The sequence below is a fragment of the Vigna angularis genome, chromosome 4 (genome assembly GCF_016808095.1).
Source record: "Vigna angularis cultivar LongXiaoDou No.4 chromosome 4, ASM1680809v1, whole genome shotgun sequence".
NCBI lineage: Eukaryota > Viridiplantae > Streptophyta > Magnoliopsida > Fabales > Fabaceae > Vigna > Vigna angularis.
Genome location: NC_068973.1, coordinates 1,774,010 through 1,792,776, shown reverse-complemented (window position 1 = coordinate 1,792,776; position 18,767 = coordinate 1,774,010). Strand labels below are relative to the sequence as shown.

The window sequence follows — 18,767 nt, the reverse complement described above, 5'->3', positions numbered from 1 at the left end:
AACAACTTTTGTCTAACAAGGCTTAAAAAGTTAATTTTCATATTTTTTTCATTCAAAGCTCATTTTATTCCTTTTTGAGAAATTATAGTTAAAACACTATATTTAAACATAATTATTCTATTATAAAGCTAATATTAAATGACTTTTGAGTGTATAAAATATTCACATCAAAATCTAAAAATTAATCTAAAATGTCACTTTAATGTGTTACAAAGGTCATCAAAATATTTTGTTCACTTCAATGTAATGTATTCAAGTGTTTTATAGTTAAATGATTTTGTATAAATATAAATTTGTAACAAAATTTTTATTTATACAAAACTAAGATATAAATGATTTTTACTTCTCATTAATTTTAAATACATAAAAAATTAAAACGAAATTAGTGATTTTCTCTAACATAATCAAAACTAATTAATAAAATTTCAATCAGCTTCCTCACTTCCCCACTTTGCTCACTAGCCGCCGCTGCACGCTCACAATGCAAGCCCTTCACCGTTTTGCATTCGCCACGCGCCGCGTCGCCGCGTCGCTGAGTCACGACAGTCTTCTTCCCCCAGCATCTTCTAGAATCATCTCTTTCTCGACCAATTCGCGCGACGGAGGAGGAGGCGCCTTCGATGCGGAATGGCATACCACCACGTCGTGGTCGACGGGGCTCGCCGGTGACCACTTCAACGGTAAACCCTCGGAGTCCACGTCGAAGGTTCTGTCGGAGCTGCAGGACACGGAGGATAGGGTGCGCGAACTGGAGGCGTCGAACCGCCGAGGGAAGGCGTTCGTGGACAGCTGGGGGAGACGCTTGAGGGAGACTAGCATGCTGATGAAGCAGATTCAGGAGCCCGGCGCGCGAGGCTCGTATCTCAAGGACTCCGAGAAGGCGGAGATGTACCGGTTGCACAAGGAGAACCCCGAGGTCTACACTGTGGAGAAACTCGCTAAGGATTACAGGATCATGCGGCAGAGGGTTCACGCCATTCTGTGGCTAAAGGAGATCGAGGAAGAGGAGGAGAAGAAACTCGGTCACCCTCTCGATGATTCCATCGAGCTCTTGCTCGATAGTTACCCCGAGTCGGTGTTTCAATTTCGTAGGGTTTAGGGTTTAAGATCTGTGTGGTGTTAGGAATTTTGATTTTTTTTTTCGTCTTGCAGGTTTTTTAATTCGCATGATAGGGAGTTTCATGTTGCGTCTCTTCCGTATAAGCCGGACTTCAAGGTTATGCCGGAGGGGTGGGATGGCATTACCAAAGATGTTGATGAAGTGCACTACGAGATTTCCAAGAAGGAGGATGAGATGCTGTATCGAGAATTTGTCGAGAAGATGAATTTCAACAAAAAGAAAGTAAGTTCTATTGGCCGTTGATCTATATTGCGATGTCTTTGGGTGTCGATGATGTGAATTGAAGTGCGATGTTGTGTACATTGTTTGTTATTGTTGTGGATTATTAGAAGTGTTTCATATCCTCGTCCTAGAAATGAAATGCCGTATGGGCAGTGTTTGGAGGAGCAGATCCCAAATTCTCACCAAGAGTTTTTCTCTTGTTCTGTCTTTTAAATCAAAACTAAGCTATCCCATTGTTGTTTACGGAGGAATGAAAATTTTGGTTGTTTTGTGAACAAAGAATAAAAGGCTTTCTGCTTGCAGTTTGGTTAGGCCATTAGCTACCTGTGTATCACATTGCTCGTCTATGTCCATTTTATGCTCTTTAAGGTTCCCTTTTCTCTCGGACGGGCAGCCTTTTTCCCTCTTTCTTTGAACAATATAGCAATAGACTTGATCCTAGATATTTGAATGAAGAAGTAACTAGATGGTGATTCAGAAGTAGATGATATTCCTTTTGTCTTAATTAGGGTCTTGTTTTTATTTATCTTCCTCCCACATCCTATGATAGTCCATCAAGTACGGTCAAAGTAGTAAAAAAACAAGATTTGGCTGGGAATGTGAAGGGCTCACAAGATCGGAATCATAATCTGGATCGTACATTCTACTTCTACATAAACATAATATGCATACCCATCCAAATAACAAATATTAAAAACATCAGTCACGGTGTTACACTTTAAAAATACGTGTTCAAAGCCATAAGAAAGAAAGCATGTCAACCAAGTCATAACTACCAAATGCCAAATTATCAACTACCAAAACCAAGACAGAGAACGCCTAGAAGCCTAAGGCCTAACAGTAAATGTCTAATATAAATCTTTCAAATTTAAACCAAAACTCAAGGGATCTTTATTACCCCCGTCTCCTTTGCCAAGCGCATTAATAAGAAAATCCTCCACTTGTAGAGGTGGCACAGCAAGAACATCATCCTCTTGCTCTCCAATTTTGGTTCCACCTTCATCCATGTTTCCTGCATTCCAGTTTGGCAGTGTGCTTAGCAATCATATATGATTTTAGATTGAGTGTTCCCAACCACACAAAATGCCTTAGGAATTCTGTCCTAGTGAAGTCACAAATGTAGTATCTTGGCAGTCAAAAGCTCTATAGAGCTTTCAACCTAATGGTAGAAGATTATAATTGGTTATGATTCCAGTTCTTTTTTTTACTCATGCCGGTTTTTATTTATTTATTTTTATAAAAAACAGTATGTCCAGTAGAGTGTTGCAGATGCAGGACTGATTTCAAACAGATTTTTATAGTTGATTAGAATCCCTGAAAAAAAAAATCCTTTTTTTAATTGACAATTTTTGTGGCTAACAAGTATGGATGCATTGACGTGATTTGTGCAAAAGAAATGATGGAACTTGAAGAAATCTTAAGAGATAAATTTTGGGCAATACATTATTTATGAATTATTTAGTAATAATATAAGAAAAGAAACATTTTATTCTCTTTTATTAGGTATTGTTTCAGACATATTTTGTGTAAGCACTTGGACTGATCTTTCTGTGGAGGTGGTTGAGGAGTAACGTGTTAGGAATTTCTAAGCCATGGCTGTTGCTTCCCTGGTACTAGTATGAAAGACAATATGTTGTTTTGGGCACATTGACAAATGTACCCTCTCAATTATTAGTTAACTTAACTTTTTTAATTTTGCCTTTTTGTATTTGCTTGTTATCTTGACAGTTAATATACACTTTAGTACTGTTAGTGGAAATCATTTCTCACATATCTCTTTTAATGTGTTATTGGCATTTATTGTCTGATAGTTGATGAAATAGTCATATCACAATATTTATACTTAAAAAAAATTAAGTAATGGAGCATTTCCATGGTAGGGTTACAAGACCCATTGATGTAAGAGGGATGCTTGTAGAAATGACTGATGTTTGTCCTTACACTTTCATTAATATTGTTTCTGGAGTGGTGGACTGTATATAGTCTTCCTCTCTGTATCTGTAGCGGAGTTATTTATTTACTTTCTAATTAAATAAATGTGTAATTTACAAAAAAAAATAATAATCTAGTTTTAGAGGAGAAAAATTAGTTTTAAACTAGTTCATTAAAAATCCAAAGCCGGTTTTAGGATTTGGTTTAGTTTTGGTTCCTAGGTAATGGAGAGATTGATGAGGATGTCACCGGATTGAATATAGTGGATTAAGAGGCAAAATGCTTCAGGTGTAATTTGTGAGTACTATGTTCTTTCAATGAAGCTTTATGGTTGCAAATTGTTGGCCGTGAAATTGTAACAGTAACAAGTAAATAGTTTATCAGAGATTAAAATGCTAAGGATGAATGCACATCTAAGAGAAGATAAAAATTGGATCATAAATATTAGTAGCAGTGTTAAACACACCATTGCTATATAAACACACCATTATAAACACACCATTATAATACTGGTAGAAGGCCGAAATTCCACCTATATCAACACACCATTGCTACCTATGATGTCGCCATAGCGAGCCTCCCATCACAAATATCCTATGGCAGAGATGATGAAATTCTATCTAGCGGAAGATGGTGACTAAAACTGGCAGATGAAGAACTGTAAAAACATCAGGAGAAACTATTATAAACTGAAATTTCTTTTAATGGTCTATGCGTGAGCAGCTCCCGTCATATTCAGCTTGACTTTTCTTGTTGTTCTAGTCAGATTTTTGTTTGTGGATATCATGTAAGATTGTGACTTTGGTGGTTGTATGCAGATGGCTGGAGAGGTCAAATGCCACAAGTATAGTAGACGACGTCCTTCAGATGGGTGGACTTTTACGGTAGAGAAATTGGGATCCAGAGGAAAACGTGGAGGTGGTGGAGGCTGGAAATTTGCAAGCATAGCTGATGGATCAAGCCGACCACTGAATGAGATAGAGAAAATGTATGTGAGGCGAGAGACTCCACGCCGGCGACGCAGGATCCTTCCTTGATTACGTCGAGTTTCTGAATTTTTTGTTAGCTGTTAAAATTAGATTCTGTAACCAATGCATTCACTCGTTTGGGATGTGTGTAGTGTTAATTTGTTGTCTCTTTTCTTTTTTTGGATGAATTGGCTTATATTTTAATAAGCTGAGCCAACGCTGATGCTTATAATGCATTCTCCTAATTTAAATTCATGAAATCAGAATATTTACTTATTTTTTAGCAGGTTTAGTCGATTGAGAAATTAAGATTGAGTAAATTTAATATTTGACGGGAGAGAATAAAATAATGATATTCAAAATTGAGAGATTAAGATTAAAATAAGCATAATAAAAAATTGAGAGATTAAGACCGGTAGAAAGACTGTGTTAAAAGATTTAAAAATAGTCAACAAAATGTTGAGAACTAAAAAATGAATTTTGTAGAAAGATAAAATTTTAAAACAGAAATTGATCTAAAACTAAATATGGTTATCACATCATATTCATAATTCAAAATAAAATTTTATGTACCTAATATTGGCTTTATTTAGAGATTAAAAATTGAAAATTTATTAAATTTTGAGTAGAAATTTACTTAGAAATCGATCTTACTATCCGATTTAATTATATTAATTTATGTTTTAAAGAGTTTTTGTTTTGATTTGATTATACTAGTATGTGTTAACAAGTGAATGACTTATCTATTCATATTAGCTTATTGATAATGAGCCTATAAGTTAGGACTTATCTACTAAAAAGTTGATGTGTCATATTTCGTCATAAGTTAAATTCATTATCAACAATTGGCCTGTTGATTTTTGTTAATCTTTGAATAAAATTGATAGACGTATCAAAATAAAATAAAAATCATGTTCTTATAAGAATAATAACAGAAATTCATATGATAAAAATTGTTATCAATAAGATACATAATAATAAGTATTAGTTTAAATCATATTAAAATAAAAAGGAAGTTGAGAATCCATCTTGGAAATTGATATAATAAAAGATGGTAATTAATAAGATATATAATAAGTATTAGTTTTAACGAGTAGTGAAAATAAAAACTTAACTTACTCTATTGAAATTTATGCTCATAAGTACACAATTGAATTGATTGCACAAATAATACCTTTGTTTCTTACAATAATAATGAGCATGTAATTCTTTATTCTTTTATTTTGGTAGTACTTTTGTGATAAAAAAAAACTAACATTATTCTATTTTATTGAAAATAAAAAGAAAAGGACAAAGATGGGCCTGGGCCTGCGAGGGAGAAAATATGGAGGTGCAGGAAGAAGCGCCCCAAAATTTATGAGCAGCTAAAGTTTCTTTCTTCAATTCCTTCACTGTTTTCTTCTGAATGAACAAACCCATTGGTTTGGTTGAACACTTAACTGAAGACTTCGTCATCCTAGGACTTCCGAACAACACAGCCGCAAGCCACGCGCAATGGGTGGTGAAGCTCCGGTTACAGTCTTTGCCGACACTAACTTAGGCACTCGCATCGCCTTCAATGCCTCTCCTAACATTACATCTGCATCTCTCAAAAGTAAGTCCACAGCACTTAAAAAGCAAAAAATACTCTTTTTTTTCCTACTACCCTTCAGGTTCTTGGTTTAAATATTTTACTCATTTGAAGATTTTGCTATTGGGCTATGGTATTTCACTTGCAAGTTGCAACCTTTTCTGCCATTTATCGCTTTGTTTGATATGAATTGTTGCTGCAATGATGACTTTGAGGAGGAGGTTCTGTCTTATGAGTTGTATATTTCTTCGGCATGTTTTATGATGACAATGCTGGTCTTTTGCAAGGTATAGATATATTTTTTATTTTTATCTCGTTACTTTATTGCTTGAAATCTCCCCTTTTGTCTCAATCTCAAGCATGTTAGGGTATCTAATGTGGAGTTTGTTGAAATCAAACTGTCTCAATCTCCATCATGGCCTACCGTTAGTTTCCAATTAAGTTTGAGAATAAAAGATTAAACTTAGTGGCGAAAGCTCACCATGTTGAATTTGTGCACTAAATGTATCTTGGAGATTTCCGCCGCTACGTGATGATTGTTATAGGACATATGGCATTAATGCAACTCACCAGTGAAACCATGTAATCAATTTCAACATTTTACATAAATGCATGTCATATTGAATTGAATTTGTTATGGACTTCAATGTTGAGATCTCAGTCTCGAGGGTCAAGATGCATGTACTACTATCATTCTCTTACACGTATATGATATGCTGATGCACTTGTTTTGAAAATAATAGGATACAATATGATATATGTATATTGAAAAAAGTATAAAAGTTCTTAAAAACATGATAAATGTATGATAACTATCGTGTGAATCCAAATTAAAATCAAGTGTATTAAGTGTTGTCAAAATAAATAAAAAATTGTTAATTATTGTTATCATAAAAGTGTTATTGTTTTATAGATTACATACTTCATTCATTTAAAGTATGGGATCCGAATATGTATTTGACATGGATGTGTGACATAAATTGAAGTATTTGTGCATCATTGCTTGTAATTTGTTTTACTCAGACAAGACAGAGTTCATTAGTTTTTGTGTTTTTTCTTATGTGATGATCTTTCCTTTCTTCATAAAAGTGGGGGGTTTCACGGGGCATGTTCAAAATCTAATTTTATGTGAGTTTGAGTCTTCCATTAAATGCTTTGTATCCAATTCTGGTTAGTCTTTTTTTGGATAAATTAAAGTTCTGTAGTACTGTTGATTTTATAAATTGTCATCATTCACAAAAAAAAAAAAGGCATTGATGAAATTGTGGTTCAACATGGTGTATGTTAGGTTTTGGCATGAAAAATACTTGATGCAATGATTGTTCTGCAGGAGACTTTGAGAAAGCACACCTCAGTTGTTTACCAGATATTGGAGAGATTCAAGTCAATGGATTAATGGTAAGTACTTTACTTTCTGTTTCGGTATCTATGTATACTTTTATGAATTTTGTAACATTAAGCTTGTGCTCAATAAGTTAATTCGTATTCTCCCAGGTGAAGCGAAAATCATTCTTCTACTACCTCCCTGATTCCTTTCCTATAAAGTTTGCTTTCCCTGCGATGCTAGGAACATGGTTTCTTCATGTGGAAGTTAAGCACTTAAAATGCTTGTGTACTCCTTGTTCACCCTGTGATGAAGATGTTCTACAAAAACATAAGGACTTAATGGTCTGCAAAGGTGACAAGACAAGATGTAACAGTGAGGAAAAGAAAATAAAAGGGTTCCAACCCGGAGCATGTTTGGTGGAAGAACATGAAATCACTAATCTTGTTTCAAAGAAGCTGGAGGAAAATGAAATCTCTCATGAAAATCAAGCTCAAAATGCAGCCACTGGAATGTCAGAAAGACATCCCTGCATATTTGGAGACAAACCTACTGGTATGGCTAAGAGTTCAAACGTAATGCCAGAGAATAAATTTGAAAATCTGGTTGAGTTGCATCCTAACTCGATGCAAAGCAGCCACAGTAACATGTCAACACAATTGATATCAGTCACAGGTATAATCAATAAATATTTTACAAGTTTCAATGGCATTGACAATTTTAGCAGCTCTTCAAACTCAGATCTTACCTCTAGAGCTGTGCATAGTGAGATTGAAGTTCATTCAAACGCCAGAGAACGTGGTTGCTTGAAGATACAAAGAGATTCCCTGCCTCATTTCACTCCCAAAACATCTCCACATGTCTTGCATACTCCATTGGTTTCCAAAAAATCAAGAAGCAAAAACAGAAAATTGAAACCTGGTAAACGTCCTTTATCAGGGAGCAAAACTAGAAAATCAAGAATCGGAACTCGTCTTCTTTCAGCTTCACGGAATCTTGGGGTTTCTATCACCAAGCATGATCCTACAATTCCATTCCGAATATTGAAAGATAGCAAACTACTACAGGGAAAATCTCAAATGAAGGGTTCGATATTTTCTATCTCTGGCAGTGATGATGATTGAGTTGTAGACCTTAACATATCTTTAAATATGTAGAATGGTTTTGAATATCATACTTCTGATTTAGCAGTATGATGAGTGAAATTATAGGCAAAATGTTGTAAGTGAAACTTGTTGATCACAAAAAGAGCAAACAGATGTTGTAACTAGCAGTTTTGATACTATACAGAGTTCTGAAACAGCTTAGATGAATTCATTGCAGACCATCTACCACAAACCAAAGAACATCCAGAAGTTAAACATAGGAATGAACAAAGAAGAATTACATAGAAAATAAGCGTGGTTTAATTTAAGTGTTAATGAATTTCATTTTAAGTTTATAACATAAATTTGATGTGGTTTTACATGTTTTATATTATTTATTTTAATAAATTTTTACGTGATAATAAATGATCATTGAATTTTGAGATGACAAAACTTCCTAAAATATGTTGACAAAAATTACATCGAACGATTATTTAACTTTTCTACTTTATTAGATTCCTTTAATATAATATTTCTTTTCCTTTTATCCTTTTTTCTCTCTTTTACTTTACACTTTATAAAGTTTACTTGCTTCATACTTCAAATGCTTCAAGCAATCCCTACCTTGCACACTCTTATTAGTTGTTTTGTTTCTGTTTTGTGTCATTTTCCTTTAGTAATTTTTTTTTTTGCTTTATTCTGTGTCATGTTCCTTTATATACATCGTTTTTTCAGTTTATTTATTTATTTTATTTCATGATTAATTGTTTGAAATACCTATATTTTAATGTTTTATCATTATTAAAATAACATTTTACAAATCAAATTAATTATTATTTATAAACATTTTTTTCATTTTAAAATAGAACTAAAAAGTTTATATTTTTGAACTAATAAAGTTTAACTTTAAAGGAAATTTTAATCTAGAAATAGAAAAACAGAGAAACAATTTTTACTTATTTTGATAAATATTTATTTAGCTTAAACTGAAAAGAATGTTAAGCTAATAATACATTAGGTCAAATAAGCCCTGATACATTTATATCAATACTATTTGTTTTGAAATATTTATCATAAATACATATTTTTATTTTATATTTTATTATTTCTATGGTTTGAATTGTAGTTAATTCCAAAATTATATATTGGTTTAAAATGTATGTTCATTTAATATGTTTAGAAAAATTTATTCAAAAGTCTTATTTAAAAGAAGAAGAAAATGAAATAAGATAGGAGGTAGAAGCTGTGTGGTGGAAATGATCAAAGTAGTATAACATATTTCGATTATATTTAAAATTTAAAAGAAAACTGCAACTGATGATTTATTAAAATTGAATGATCAAGATATGATCAAGGTTTTATAATTTACTTTCGCATATTTAAAATAAACTTTTTATATTTTTTTCTAAACTAGTTTATTTTGACCTCTCAAAAAATATATTTTTTTAATGGGTTTTGTCCTTAAATTAATTTTTAGACTTGTTTATTTTTAGTTTGTTGGCTATAAAGAATCTACATATTTATATAATTTATTTTCAAAATTTTGATATTAAGTATGCTTAATAGGATAAAAAAGTAACTTTGGGTTACTCACCGTCCATTGATTCTTTGGGAAACCTATGTAGTAAAGAAACTTGACTAGTGACAAGTCCTGAGGAAGAACTAGATTAATCATATTTTCTCTTCCCATCAATTTTTCTTCGTCTACACAGTTCTCACTTGAAATCATAATTAAAATTTGGTTATGTTTATGTTGGCGTGTGTGACATGTTAAAATCTCTTTTCTTCGGTAGTTAGTTTGTGTAGAAATTCCCATTTTCCATTATTTTGGTTTAAACTTGAAAGTATTGATAACATGATGAGTGTGGTTGGATTGGGTGGCTGAGTTTGGCAAAGTGAGTGTGAAAGAAGTTAGTGGATGAGTGAGTGAAGAAGAAGAAGAAGAAGAATAGCCAGTTGATTGATTGGTTGATTCAATCCATTGGACTGTGATGAAGAAACTCAGATGGGTAATGGATGGAGGAGGGTTTTGGGATTTGGACATTTCAACTCCTCAAACCCTTGATGGCTTGGCCCGTGCCGTCCCAGGGGACCCTCTTCCCTTGGGTCTCTCACGAGGCACAAGGCTTTCCAGACCCAGACAACTCGAGTTCATGCACCGTTTCATGAATGCCCCTCTCATTCCCTCCTACTCCAAACCTCATGGCCTCTCCCTCCACCGTCTTATCTCCCTCCCCTTTTCTGATGATTGGTATGCTAACTCAATCCTCCTCCAAAGTTTCAATCTTTTTCTGCATTTTGCCCCTTTTCATTTCTGGGAGTGCTGGTTTTTTTGTGTGTGTTTAATGTAGTCCACTCAGGTTGTATCTTAGATTAGATGGTATTGCTGTTATAAAAATGATTAATTCAGTGATTTTTTTTCATTAGTTTAACAATTAGTTGTGTTAATGATTGCTTGTGTGAAGTGTAGACTGTATGGTTTTTAATATTGTGAAAAAGATATTGGAGGAAGGGATCTCTTAGTATATAATATCTCTGAAGATTTGGTCTTTATTGGGGCCCTGTGATCCATGTATCTCATTTTACCTTGTGGGACATGGCTTTGTTCTTGTTTTTGTAAGTGAGCTGTGTGTGTGTGTGTGTAACTGATACTCAGTGTGAGAGTTTTGCAGGGTTTTATTTTTACTGGGTCAGTTCAATTTGCAGAGGTTTGTTTCCTCTGTTAAGAGCAGTGAGGAGAAGCCAAAGGGGGTTTCCTCTTGGTTAAAAACCTTTGGGAGACATTTGCAGCAGAAGTCCTTGTATGCCTTGGGTTTCTCTTCAGAGTTTCAGTTGGGGGAAAATGATACATTGTTTTTTGGCTTAGATGCTTATGATGATGCCGAAAAGCCTCGTGGGAAATTCGTCTTGCACCATAAGGTTAGCATTTGAATGTCTCCCCTTGCGCATCCCAAAGATGTATTTTGTTATTCTCAGTTGATCATAATATTGATCCGGTTTACATCAACGATATACTTTCTTTTTTTCTACAGTAACTTTCTTACATGAAATTGAACTAGATTTTGGTCTTTTTACTCACAAAATTTTATTGGTGTGTGGTTGTAGTTTCCAGATCATGATCTAACAGTGGAGGCAGTTTCTCCTGGTCTTTTTGTTGGTAATAACACCGGTAATTACTGGGATGTTCCATTTTCAACTGCAGTTGATCTTGCTTCTGTGACAACCAGTGACTCTTCCACCGCTTATCATTTGTCGGCACACTACACTTCTGGGTCACCCAAGCAGTTTCAAAATACTCATAACCATAATGATAGAGTACCACCTTCTCTACTTCCTGGCTTGGCCTTCAAAAGTGCCGTTTCTTACAGGAAAAAAGTTGATATTTGGAGAAGTGAAGCTCCGAAGTTGAAATTGGTGCAACCGTATGACGTGTTTCTTTCAAATCCTCACGTGTCTGCCTCAGGGATTATTGGTAAATTTTCTTCTTGTTTGTAACGTTTTTTGCTGACACATTTTCTTAGCGAAGAAGTGAGGAAACTGTTAGACATTTTCTTAACATTTCACATGCATGTTTATTGTTCTAAATGGAAAGGATTTGAGAGCCTCTGGGATGTATGTATTACTTAAGATAGTGTACAAAGAGGGTAACTCGTGTAACAAATTATCAAATACATTGGTAATGATCACATCACAAAGATCTTTTATCTGGAGCATTGCCCTGTTGTTTCTTGAAGCTGTGGATGGTTTTAGAGTATGCTTATTGTTTCGTTGAATTCTTTAATGGGAAGGTGCTGCTTCAACTGCCGCATTTGGGGATAATTCAGCAAGAGCACAAATAGAAGATGGTAGTCCAGGATATTTTCTCCAGGTTTCTGGAGTAAAGTCTTCCTTTGTAGCAGATATGTTTGCATCCGTTTCATTCACGGCTCAACATGGAAACTTCCAGAGGCCTTTTCTAGATCTTACCCGATTTCAGGCCCGGCTGGATTTCCCTTCTGGTTTCAAATTTCTTTCAGCTGCAACTGGTCTAACTCAAGATCTTCTCAATTCTCAAAAGCCCAGCTTGGAAGCTGTTCAGGCGATTTTACCCAATGCTACATTATCACTTCAGCAGCAGGTACCTCTCAATCAATTATTTCACAAATTTGCATGATTTCAGTGTTTTAAAAGTTCTTCTGATTAGTAAGCTTTATCTCAAAGGACATTTTGGCACTGTTGGAATAAATTTTTCTGTAAACGCTTGTAAGAGAAGAAAGTAAAAAGAGGTAAAATGGATTGAACTTCTTGCATAAGCTAAAGTCAACTATTTACCTCATGTTTTGAAGATGTTAAATGAAAAAACATTTATAGAAGTTCAATTGCTTAAGTTGATTTAACTTATGGGAGAAGTTTAACTTCAATTCATCTTGGCTTCTTATTTTCTCCTCCCATAAATGCTTATGAAAAAATCTATCCAATCCGGGCCTTTGCTAATTAGTTGCTACAGAAAAAACTTGTTCTTCTTTATTGGTTTCCTATTGTTTGTCCATAAGTAGATGCATGCTATCATTATTAATTAATAAATAAAAAATCAAAATTTCAATTTCACTATCCTGCCTCTGACGGTCTCCACCTCATTGATTCTATCTATACTTTTTCCAATCTCATGTTTCTAATCGTGCACTGCAAATTTTTCAAGCATTTGGTCCAAAATGCTGCTGTAATGTTAACCAAAACACTTCATTATATCTTGCAGATTGTTGGTCCTGTCAGTTTTAGAGTTGATTCTGGAATTAAAGTTGATCTGAAGAGCCCTGATTGGCCTATTCATGCACAGGAACCTGTATTTGCTTTGGAATATGCATTGCAAGTGCTTGGTTCAGCAAAAGCAGTTGCATGGTATTGCCCCAAACGCCAAGAGTTTATGGCAGAACTTCGTTTCTTTGAAACATAAACAACAGCCCAATAGGCACTATAGAAATATCTATTCCTTAGATTGCGAAAGCTAGTTTTCATTCTAATATATGGCTAGTCAATAGGTTTGTGTTTTACTACCTCTATTGGAATTGTAGTTATGGAAGAAGAGAACTATCAAATTTCATTGAATTCCGGGATTATCAATGCAAACATTTTGCACTACAAATTCTTTGCAAAACGTGTGAAACTCTTCTTTTTTTCTGCTTTTACCGGGCATGGAATTCAGCTAAGAATGATGTCAACATGAGCATAATTATTGAAAGCTTTCAATTTCCTTTATAGTGTGCAATCAAGATGAAACTGTTTGTATTTCAATGTGTCACTGAAGTTGACATAAAAGCTGACATCCAACATATACCAAAAACCACCATAAACTAACAAGTGAACCTTTAACTACTTTGTGACGTCGCCTTAGCGTTCAACAAACCAAAACACATAAGTCTTCAACTAGACGTGAGAAAGAAGCATTGGTCGTCTTAATTTGTGTGTGGCCATAGGGCACATTAATCAGACACATGGTGTGCATTAGTGTCACGTAACGTGTATCACATCAAATGATCAAACAAACATTTGGTTACTTGTTATTGGCAATCGCTTCGTGATTATCGGTGAGACAGGGACACATTTTAATTAAATGAGCTAAATATTAATTTAAAGAAAAAAAAACTATTGGAAAGAGATTTATGTTTTAATTTCCAAAAATAAAAAATAAAATGACTTTAAACGAAAACATAAATAAAATATATTTTATTTACTAGAATATGATGATGATGAAAATAATGGAAGAAGTATATTTATTAAGAAAGAAAAATTGAAACCGCATTTGGGTGATGCAGTAAGAAAGGAGGGAGCACATGGTTGAATGCCACGTTAAAGAAGTAGATGTTACTTTCTTTCGATCACTTCTCTCATCTTCTTTCCATTTCAAGATTTGGAACAAAACAAAGTTTGTGACTGCAACATCTTCCTCAATAAGGCATTGAATTGGACTCACACCATTCAATTTCCATACGCAGAGAGTTATGACGTCAAGTACCCAAGCCTACGGTGAGCCATGGTACTGGGACAACCGCTACACCAACGAACCTGGTCCCTTCGATTGGTATCAAAAGTACATCACTTTGGCTCCCATCATCAGCCTCTATGTCCCTCCTACACAACGCATCCTCATCGTTGGTTGTGGCAACTCAGGCACCTTTTCTTCTCCTACCCTTCTTCTTCTTTTCTCTTTTTTTTCGTCTTTTATTCAGATCTCATTATGGGTACATGCCTCTTTCTTTGGATTCCAGAAAAATTACATTTTTATGTTCTTTGGGTTTTTATTTTTTGTTGTGGTGTTTGCAGCCTTCAGCGAAGGCATGGTGGTTGATGGCGGTTACACAGATGTTGTCAACATTGATATATCTTCGGTGGTTATTGAAGCTATGAAAAGCAAATACCAAGATTTCCCCCAATTGAAATGTATCCTTTCTGCTTTGTGATTTGTCTGTGTCAACTTTACATGTTATGTAATCGTAGAAGAGTTTAATTGTGCATTGCTGTGTCTGTCTATGAATCATTTTTTACATTATCTATCAATGTTGAGTTAGTTATTGAAAATGTCAACAACAAATTCGTTATAAAGTATTAAACTTCATAGATTTTAACAAAGAAGTTAATAATGTTGAGTGTGATGTATCCTTAATAATTGGGCAGATGTGAAAATGGATGTGAGAAACATGAGTGATTTTGAATCAGAGTCTTTTGATGCTGCTATTGACAAAGGTGTGCTCACTGTTTAATTTTAGTTTTTTTTTTTTTATCTGTTTTTGTTATAAAAAGTTCATATTTGACAATGAATTGTGCTGATACCGTTTGCTTTTGCTTTTCAGGGACTCTTGACTCTATCTTGGTGAGTGTAGTGATGGTTCATCGAAATGCAAGTATGTTTGACAAGTCTTATAGTTTGGTCTTTACATATTTTTGTTTGTAGTGTGGAAATAATTCAAGACAAAATGCTACAAAAATGCTTGAGGAGATCTGGAGGTATAATAAAACCATGAACAAAAGTCTACAATTGATCTGTTTTATTTTGAATTTTTTTTATTCTTGATCTGTTCACCATTATTGAAGCAGTTGATGACACACTATAGGGTCCTCAAGGATAAAGGAGTTTATGTTCTGGTAATAGCATCTCTTTATTTATGTTGATTAAATATGTTTATAGTGGTTAAATATCTTTGTAGATCCTCAACTTGGACAAGAAATTAAAATTCATGTTTGTTCTGAACTTTGATACATTTTAGTTTTTTATGAACAAATGGATATAGTCCTCTGCTCGAGGACAAAAATATCTTTTAACGTACTAAATAACGTTTTAGGTTGACATTTGAGTTAAAACATGTCAACTCAGAAGTCACTCTGAAATGTATTTCGACACATCATCAAAATGTAATGTAATTAAATTAAGAGGATTATATGTATTAATTTTTAAAGTTTAATGACCAAACTGTAACAAAATTTGGGATGACAAATTTTAATTTTCTGTCGAAGTATAGGAGTTAAAAATGTATTTAACTCTGTTTAAGCATCAGTGTTTACTCTCCAATGAATAGAATGTGCCTTTGCATCTCACCTGGGTAGGCTTCAATGGTTGTAAAATCTGCAGGTGACATATGGAGCTCCGCTATATCGCCTACGTTTGTTACGAGAATCATGCTCATGGACAATAAAACTCCATGTCATAGGTTGGCTTCAATCTTACTGTCATTGTCATTTTGTATTCCAAGTGACATACTTTCTGTTCTATATCTCTCTCAGATGCTTATCTACATACCTCTAATTTTGCCTTTCTGTCATTTAATTTTGTAAGCCAGAAGTCCCAGATAACACAAAAGTTAGAATAGACAAGTTTCTAAATAAGCAATAGTATAAAAAAAAAAGAATTAGGGAGTTATGCAGCAAGTTAAAATCAGTTTGTATCAAGTATATTATGCATTAAAAATTTGATTGTAAAGTAAGCCCTAGTCTATAACCAGTGTCATGGTATATGCAGAGAAACTTGCCTCAGAAGAGAAATCTGATCAACCAGTTTGGGAGCTTACAAAACCTGTTCCCCTCAATGATGATGGAACCTCTGTGGAGGAAGCTCTAGGAAGGAATCCTGATGTCCATTACATATACATTTGCACTAAGGTAATCAATATTTTATGATATATCCTTGCTCAAATACATGTCACATGTAATTCATATTTCTGACTCAAGTTGAATGCATCCTTGCCCATTTGGACTAACCATTTTTGTTATAATGCTTCTTTCAGGAAATTTCTGCTAACTCAAACACAAAGCCATGATTAGGTTTTTTAGAGGAGGAGGCATACACTTCCACTCTCTATAAATTTCTGTTGCTACTTTTTTACTGTAGTTGATCTTAGAGCTTGTAATGTTTATTTCAGATATTTTGATTTCTCAGAATGTGATATCAAGACAGTCATTTGTTTAATTCCAAATTTGATTGATTCCATGACACTTTTCTTAACTTAATCATTGATAGGATAGTGTTAAAATGTATTCTTCTAAATTCTCTTACAGTTTACAGTTCTCATTGTTGTATTATATTTTAAGCTTCTCACCATTATGGCTTTTTCTTATGATTGTGATTTTTTAGTTTTAAGAATCCTGATGACTTGTATATATATAAACAAATTAGAGAATAAAAAAATTATTAATTTGAAAGTAAAAAATAAATAAGAAAATATAAACACATATGCATGAAAAGAAAAGAAACATGTATTTAAAGATATTTTCAATTCATTGTAGAATCTTTATATGCACTTTTATCAATAATTTATCTTCTGAGTTAATTTTGTATGAACCTCTTAATTTGATGCACTTCAAACCTCAAATTTAAAATCTCTTATCCTTTTAAGATAACTTTTTTAGCTGATTGGAAAATTTATGTAACATGTCCATAAATATACAAGTTTTTGCTAATGTGTAAAGTTACTTTTCTAGTAATAATTTTTTTCCTAGATGATTTTCTTTAACCATTTGCGAATTTATTAATTAGCATATTTATTTGAATAAATATATAAGAACTATTTTTAATAGAAGTTGTTTATTTGGTATTGAGTTAATGTTAAAATATAATTTAAAATAGTAAAATATAATAATCATTTGTAATTAAAAAAAAAATTCTTTAAACAAATATATTATTTTAATAGTATTTACAGGATGTTTTATGTATTAGGAAAAACACTTTTGTAATGTCATACTCAAACAAATTAATACTCACTTTTTGTATAATTGTAACCAAATACTAAATTTAATTTGCTTTTATAAAGTCACCACATAGAATCTCTAATTTTTTAAATTTTAACATTTTTTTTAAATTTCTTAAATAAATCTTTTGAAATATTATTTCCAAAATAAATTTATTAAAAAATCATTTTACTAAATGGATCTATTTGATTTTTTTTTTCTAAAATGAAGAGGAGAAAATAAGAAAAAACAATTAAAAATTAAAATTAGAATTATGGAAGGTAATTTAAAATAATTACTTGAAAATATTAAATTTTAATTTTAATTAGAAAATGAATAGAATAAAATTAATTTATTATTTTATTAATGTAACTTTTAATTATTATTAATAACAGCAATGATGTTAATGTTATAAAATTATAAATTTATCTTATATTTTTCATTATTTTTTTCTACATACCATTATAAAATAAATTTTATTTTAAATTATATCATAAAATTAATATTTTATAAAATTTCCCTAAATAATATATTTTTTAAATAATATAATATAACAAAATTAAATTTTAATTGATTTTTCTATGTTCGATATTAGATCTTTTTTTAAAAAAAAATTCTAATGAGTTTATTTTAAAAAATTCTTTAAAAATATTATTTTAAAATAATCTTAAATATCATAAAATTATTATTCAAAATTCTAATTGAATACTATTTCCTTCCTTATTAGATTAAGATTTTACTATTTTGCAGTTTATTCATTGTAAAAAATAAAAGAAAAAAGAGAAGTATTTTAGATCAAGAATCTTTACCATTCAATTCCACTCTACCGTTTGTTTATCAATACTCAAAATAGGAAAATATTATTTTAATAATTTTTTTTGACAACTTACATTACCAATAAAATAATACTACCAATAAAATAATAACATGTAGCCATTGTCAAAAAGTTATTATGAAAAAGTTATTAACATTCAACTTAAATGACATAACAAATTATTATCCTTTAAGTTTTGCAAAACTCAGATATGTTTCGAAAATCCATAATATGATTTCTAAAATAATAATAACTATTATCATAGTGATAAAAATTATCTTTATATGTATATATTATATTCCATTTTCATTTAAAATATTTACGTCATTATATATAATTATTAAGTAATGAAGTAAAACAAAAATGTTTTTGCTTTTTTTGTTGTAGTGTGTTGCTAACTAAATAATATTTATTAGATAGAAAACAATATTATTTTAAAAATTAGAAAAAAAATTAAGAATATAATGAGTTTAGTTTCTTTAAAAGACAGTTACTAGGAATCCAGCTATAACTATTTGCTGTATTAAATTGGTTAAA

General features: G+C 32.3%; 4 protein-coding genes across 6 annotated transcripts; all 4 read left to right on the top strand.

Annotated features, from left to right (window-relative positions):
• The first annotated feature begins 423 nt into the window (after positions 1 to 423).
• Positions 424 to 4,525, top strand: LOC108321041 (protein GAMETE CELL DEFECTIVE 1, mitochondrial). Its single transcript, XM_017552678.2, has 3 exons — positions 424 to 1,071; positions 1,153 to 1,342; positions 4,093 to 4,525. The coding sequence occupies exons 1-3, from the start codon at positions 482 to 484 to the stop codon at positions 4,309 to 4,311; spliced, it is 999 nt and encodes a 332-aa protein (XP_017408167.1). The 5' UTR covers positions 424 to 481; the 3' UTR covers positions 4,312 to 4,525.
• A 1,090-nt stretch (positions 4,526 to 5,615) lies between these two features.
• Positions 5,616 to 8,486, top strand: LOC108321097 (uncharacterized). Of its 2 annotated transcripts, none has more exons than XM_017552743.2 (3): positions 5,616 to 5,836; positions 7,143 to 7,210; positions 7,307 to 8,485. In XM_017552743.2, the coding sequence occupies exons 1-3, from the start codon at positions 5,737 to 5,739 to the stop codon at positions 8,258 to 8,260; spliced, it is 1,122 nt and encodes a 373-aa protein (XP_017408232.1). In that variant the 5' UTR covers positions 5,616 to 5,736; the 3' UTR covers positions 8,261 to 8,485. The 2 variants fall into 2 exon arrangements, with proteins under 2 accessions (XP_017408232.1, XP_017408233.1); XM_017552744.2 differs by lacking the exon at positions 5,616 to 5,836 and adding an exon at positions 5,847 to 6,099 and having other exon boundaries at positions 7,307 to 8,486.
• A 1,355-nt stretch (positions 8,487 to 9,841) lies between these two features.
• LOC108321044 (protein TRIGALACTOSYLDIACYLGLYCEROL 4, chloroplastic) lies at positions 9,842 to 13,355 on the top strand. Its single transcript, XM_017552684.2, has 5 exons — positions 9,842 to 10,472; positions 10,894 to 11,140; positions 11,327 to 11,693; positions 12,010 to 12,338; positions 12,957 to 13,355. Exons 1-5 carry the CDS (start codon positions 10,213 to 10,215, stop codon positions 13,152 to 13,154), a joined length of 1,401 nt encoding a protein of 466 aa, XP_017408173.1. The 5' UTR covers positions 9,842 to 10,212; the 3' UTR covers positions 13,155 to 13,355.
• A 646-nt stretch (positions 13,356 to 14,001) lies between these two features.
• LOC108321084 (uncharacterized) lies at positions 14,002 to 16,682 on the top strand. Of its 2 annotated transcripts, XM_052876778.1 has the most exons (10): positions 14,002 to 14,055; positions 14,194 to 14,368; positions 14,522 to 14,638; positions 14,873 to 14,941; positions 15,049 to 15,068; positions 15,150 to 15,202; positions 15,310 to 15,340; positions 15,825 to 15,903; positions 16,212 to 16,351; positions 16,477 to 16,682. In XM_052876778.1, the coding sequence occupies exons 1-10, from the start codon at positions 14,032 to 14,034 to the stop codon at positions 16,507 to 16,509; spliced, it is 741 nt and encodes a 246-aa protein (XP_052732738.1). In that variant the 5' UTR covers positions 14,002 to 14,031; the 3' UTR covers positions 16,510 to 16,682. The 2 variants fall into 2 exon arrangements, with proteins under 2 accessions (XP_052732738.1, XP_052732740.1); XM_052876780.1 differs by lacking the exons at positions 15,150 to 15,202; positions 15,310 to 15,340.
• Positions 16,683 to 18,767: the final 2,085 nt, after the last annotated feature.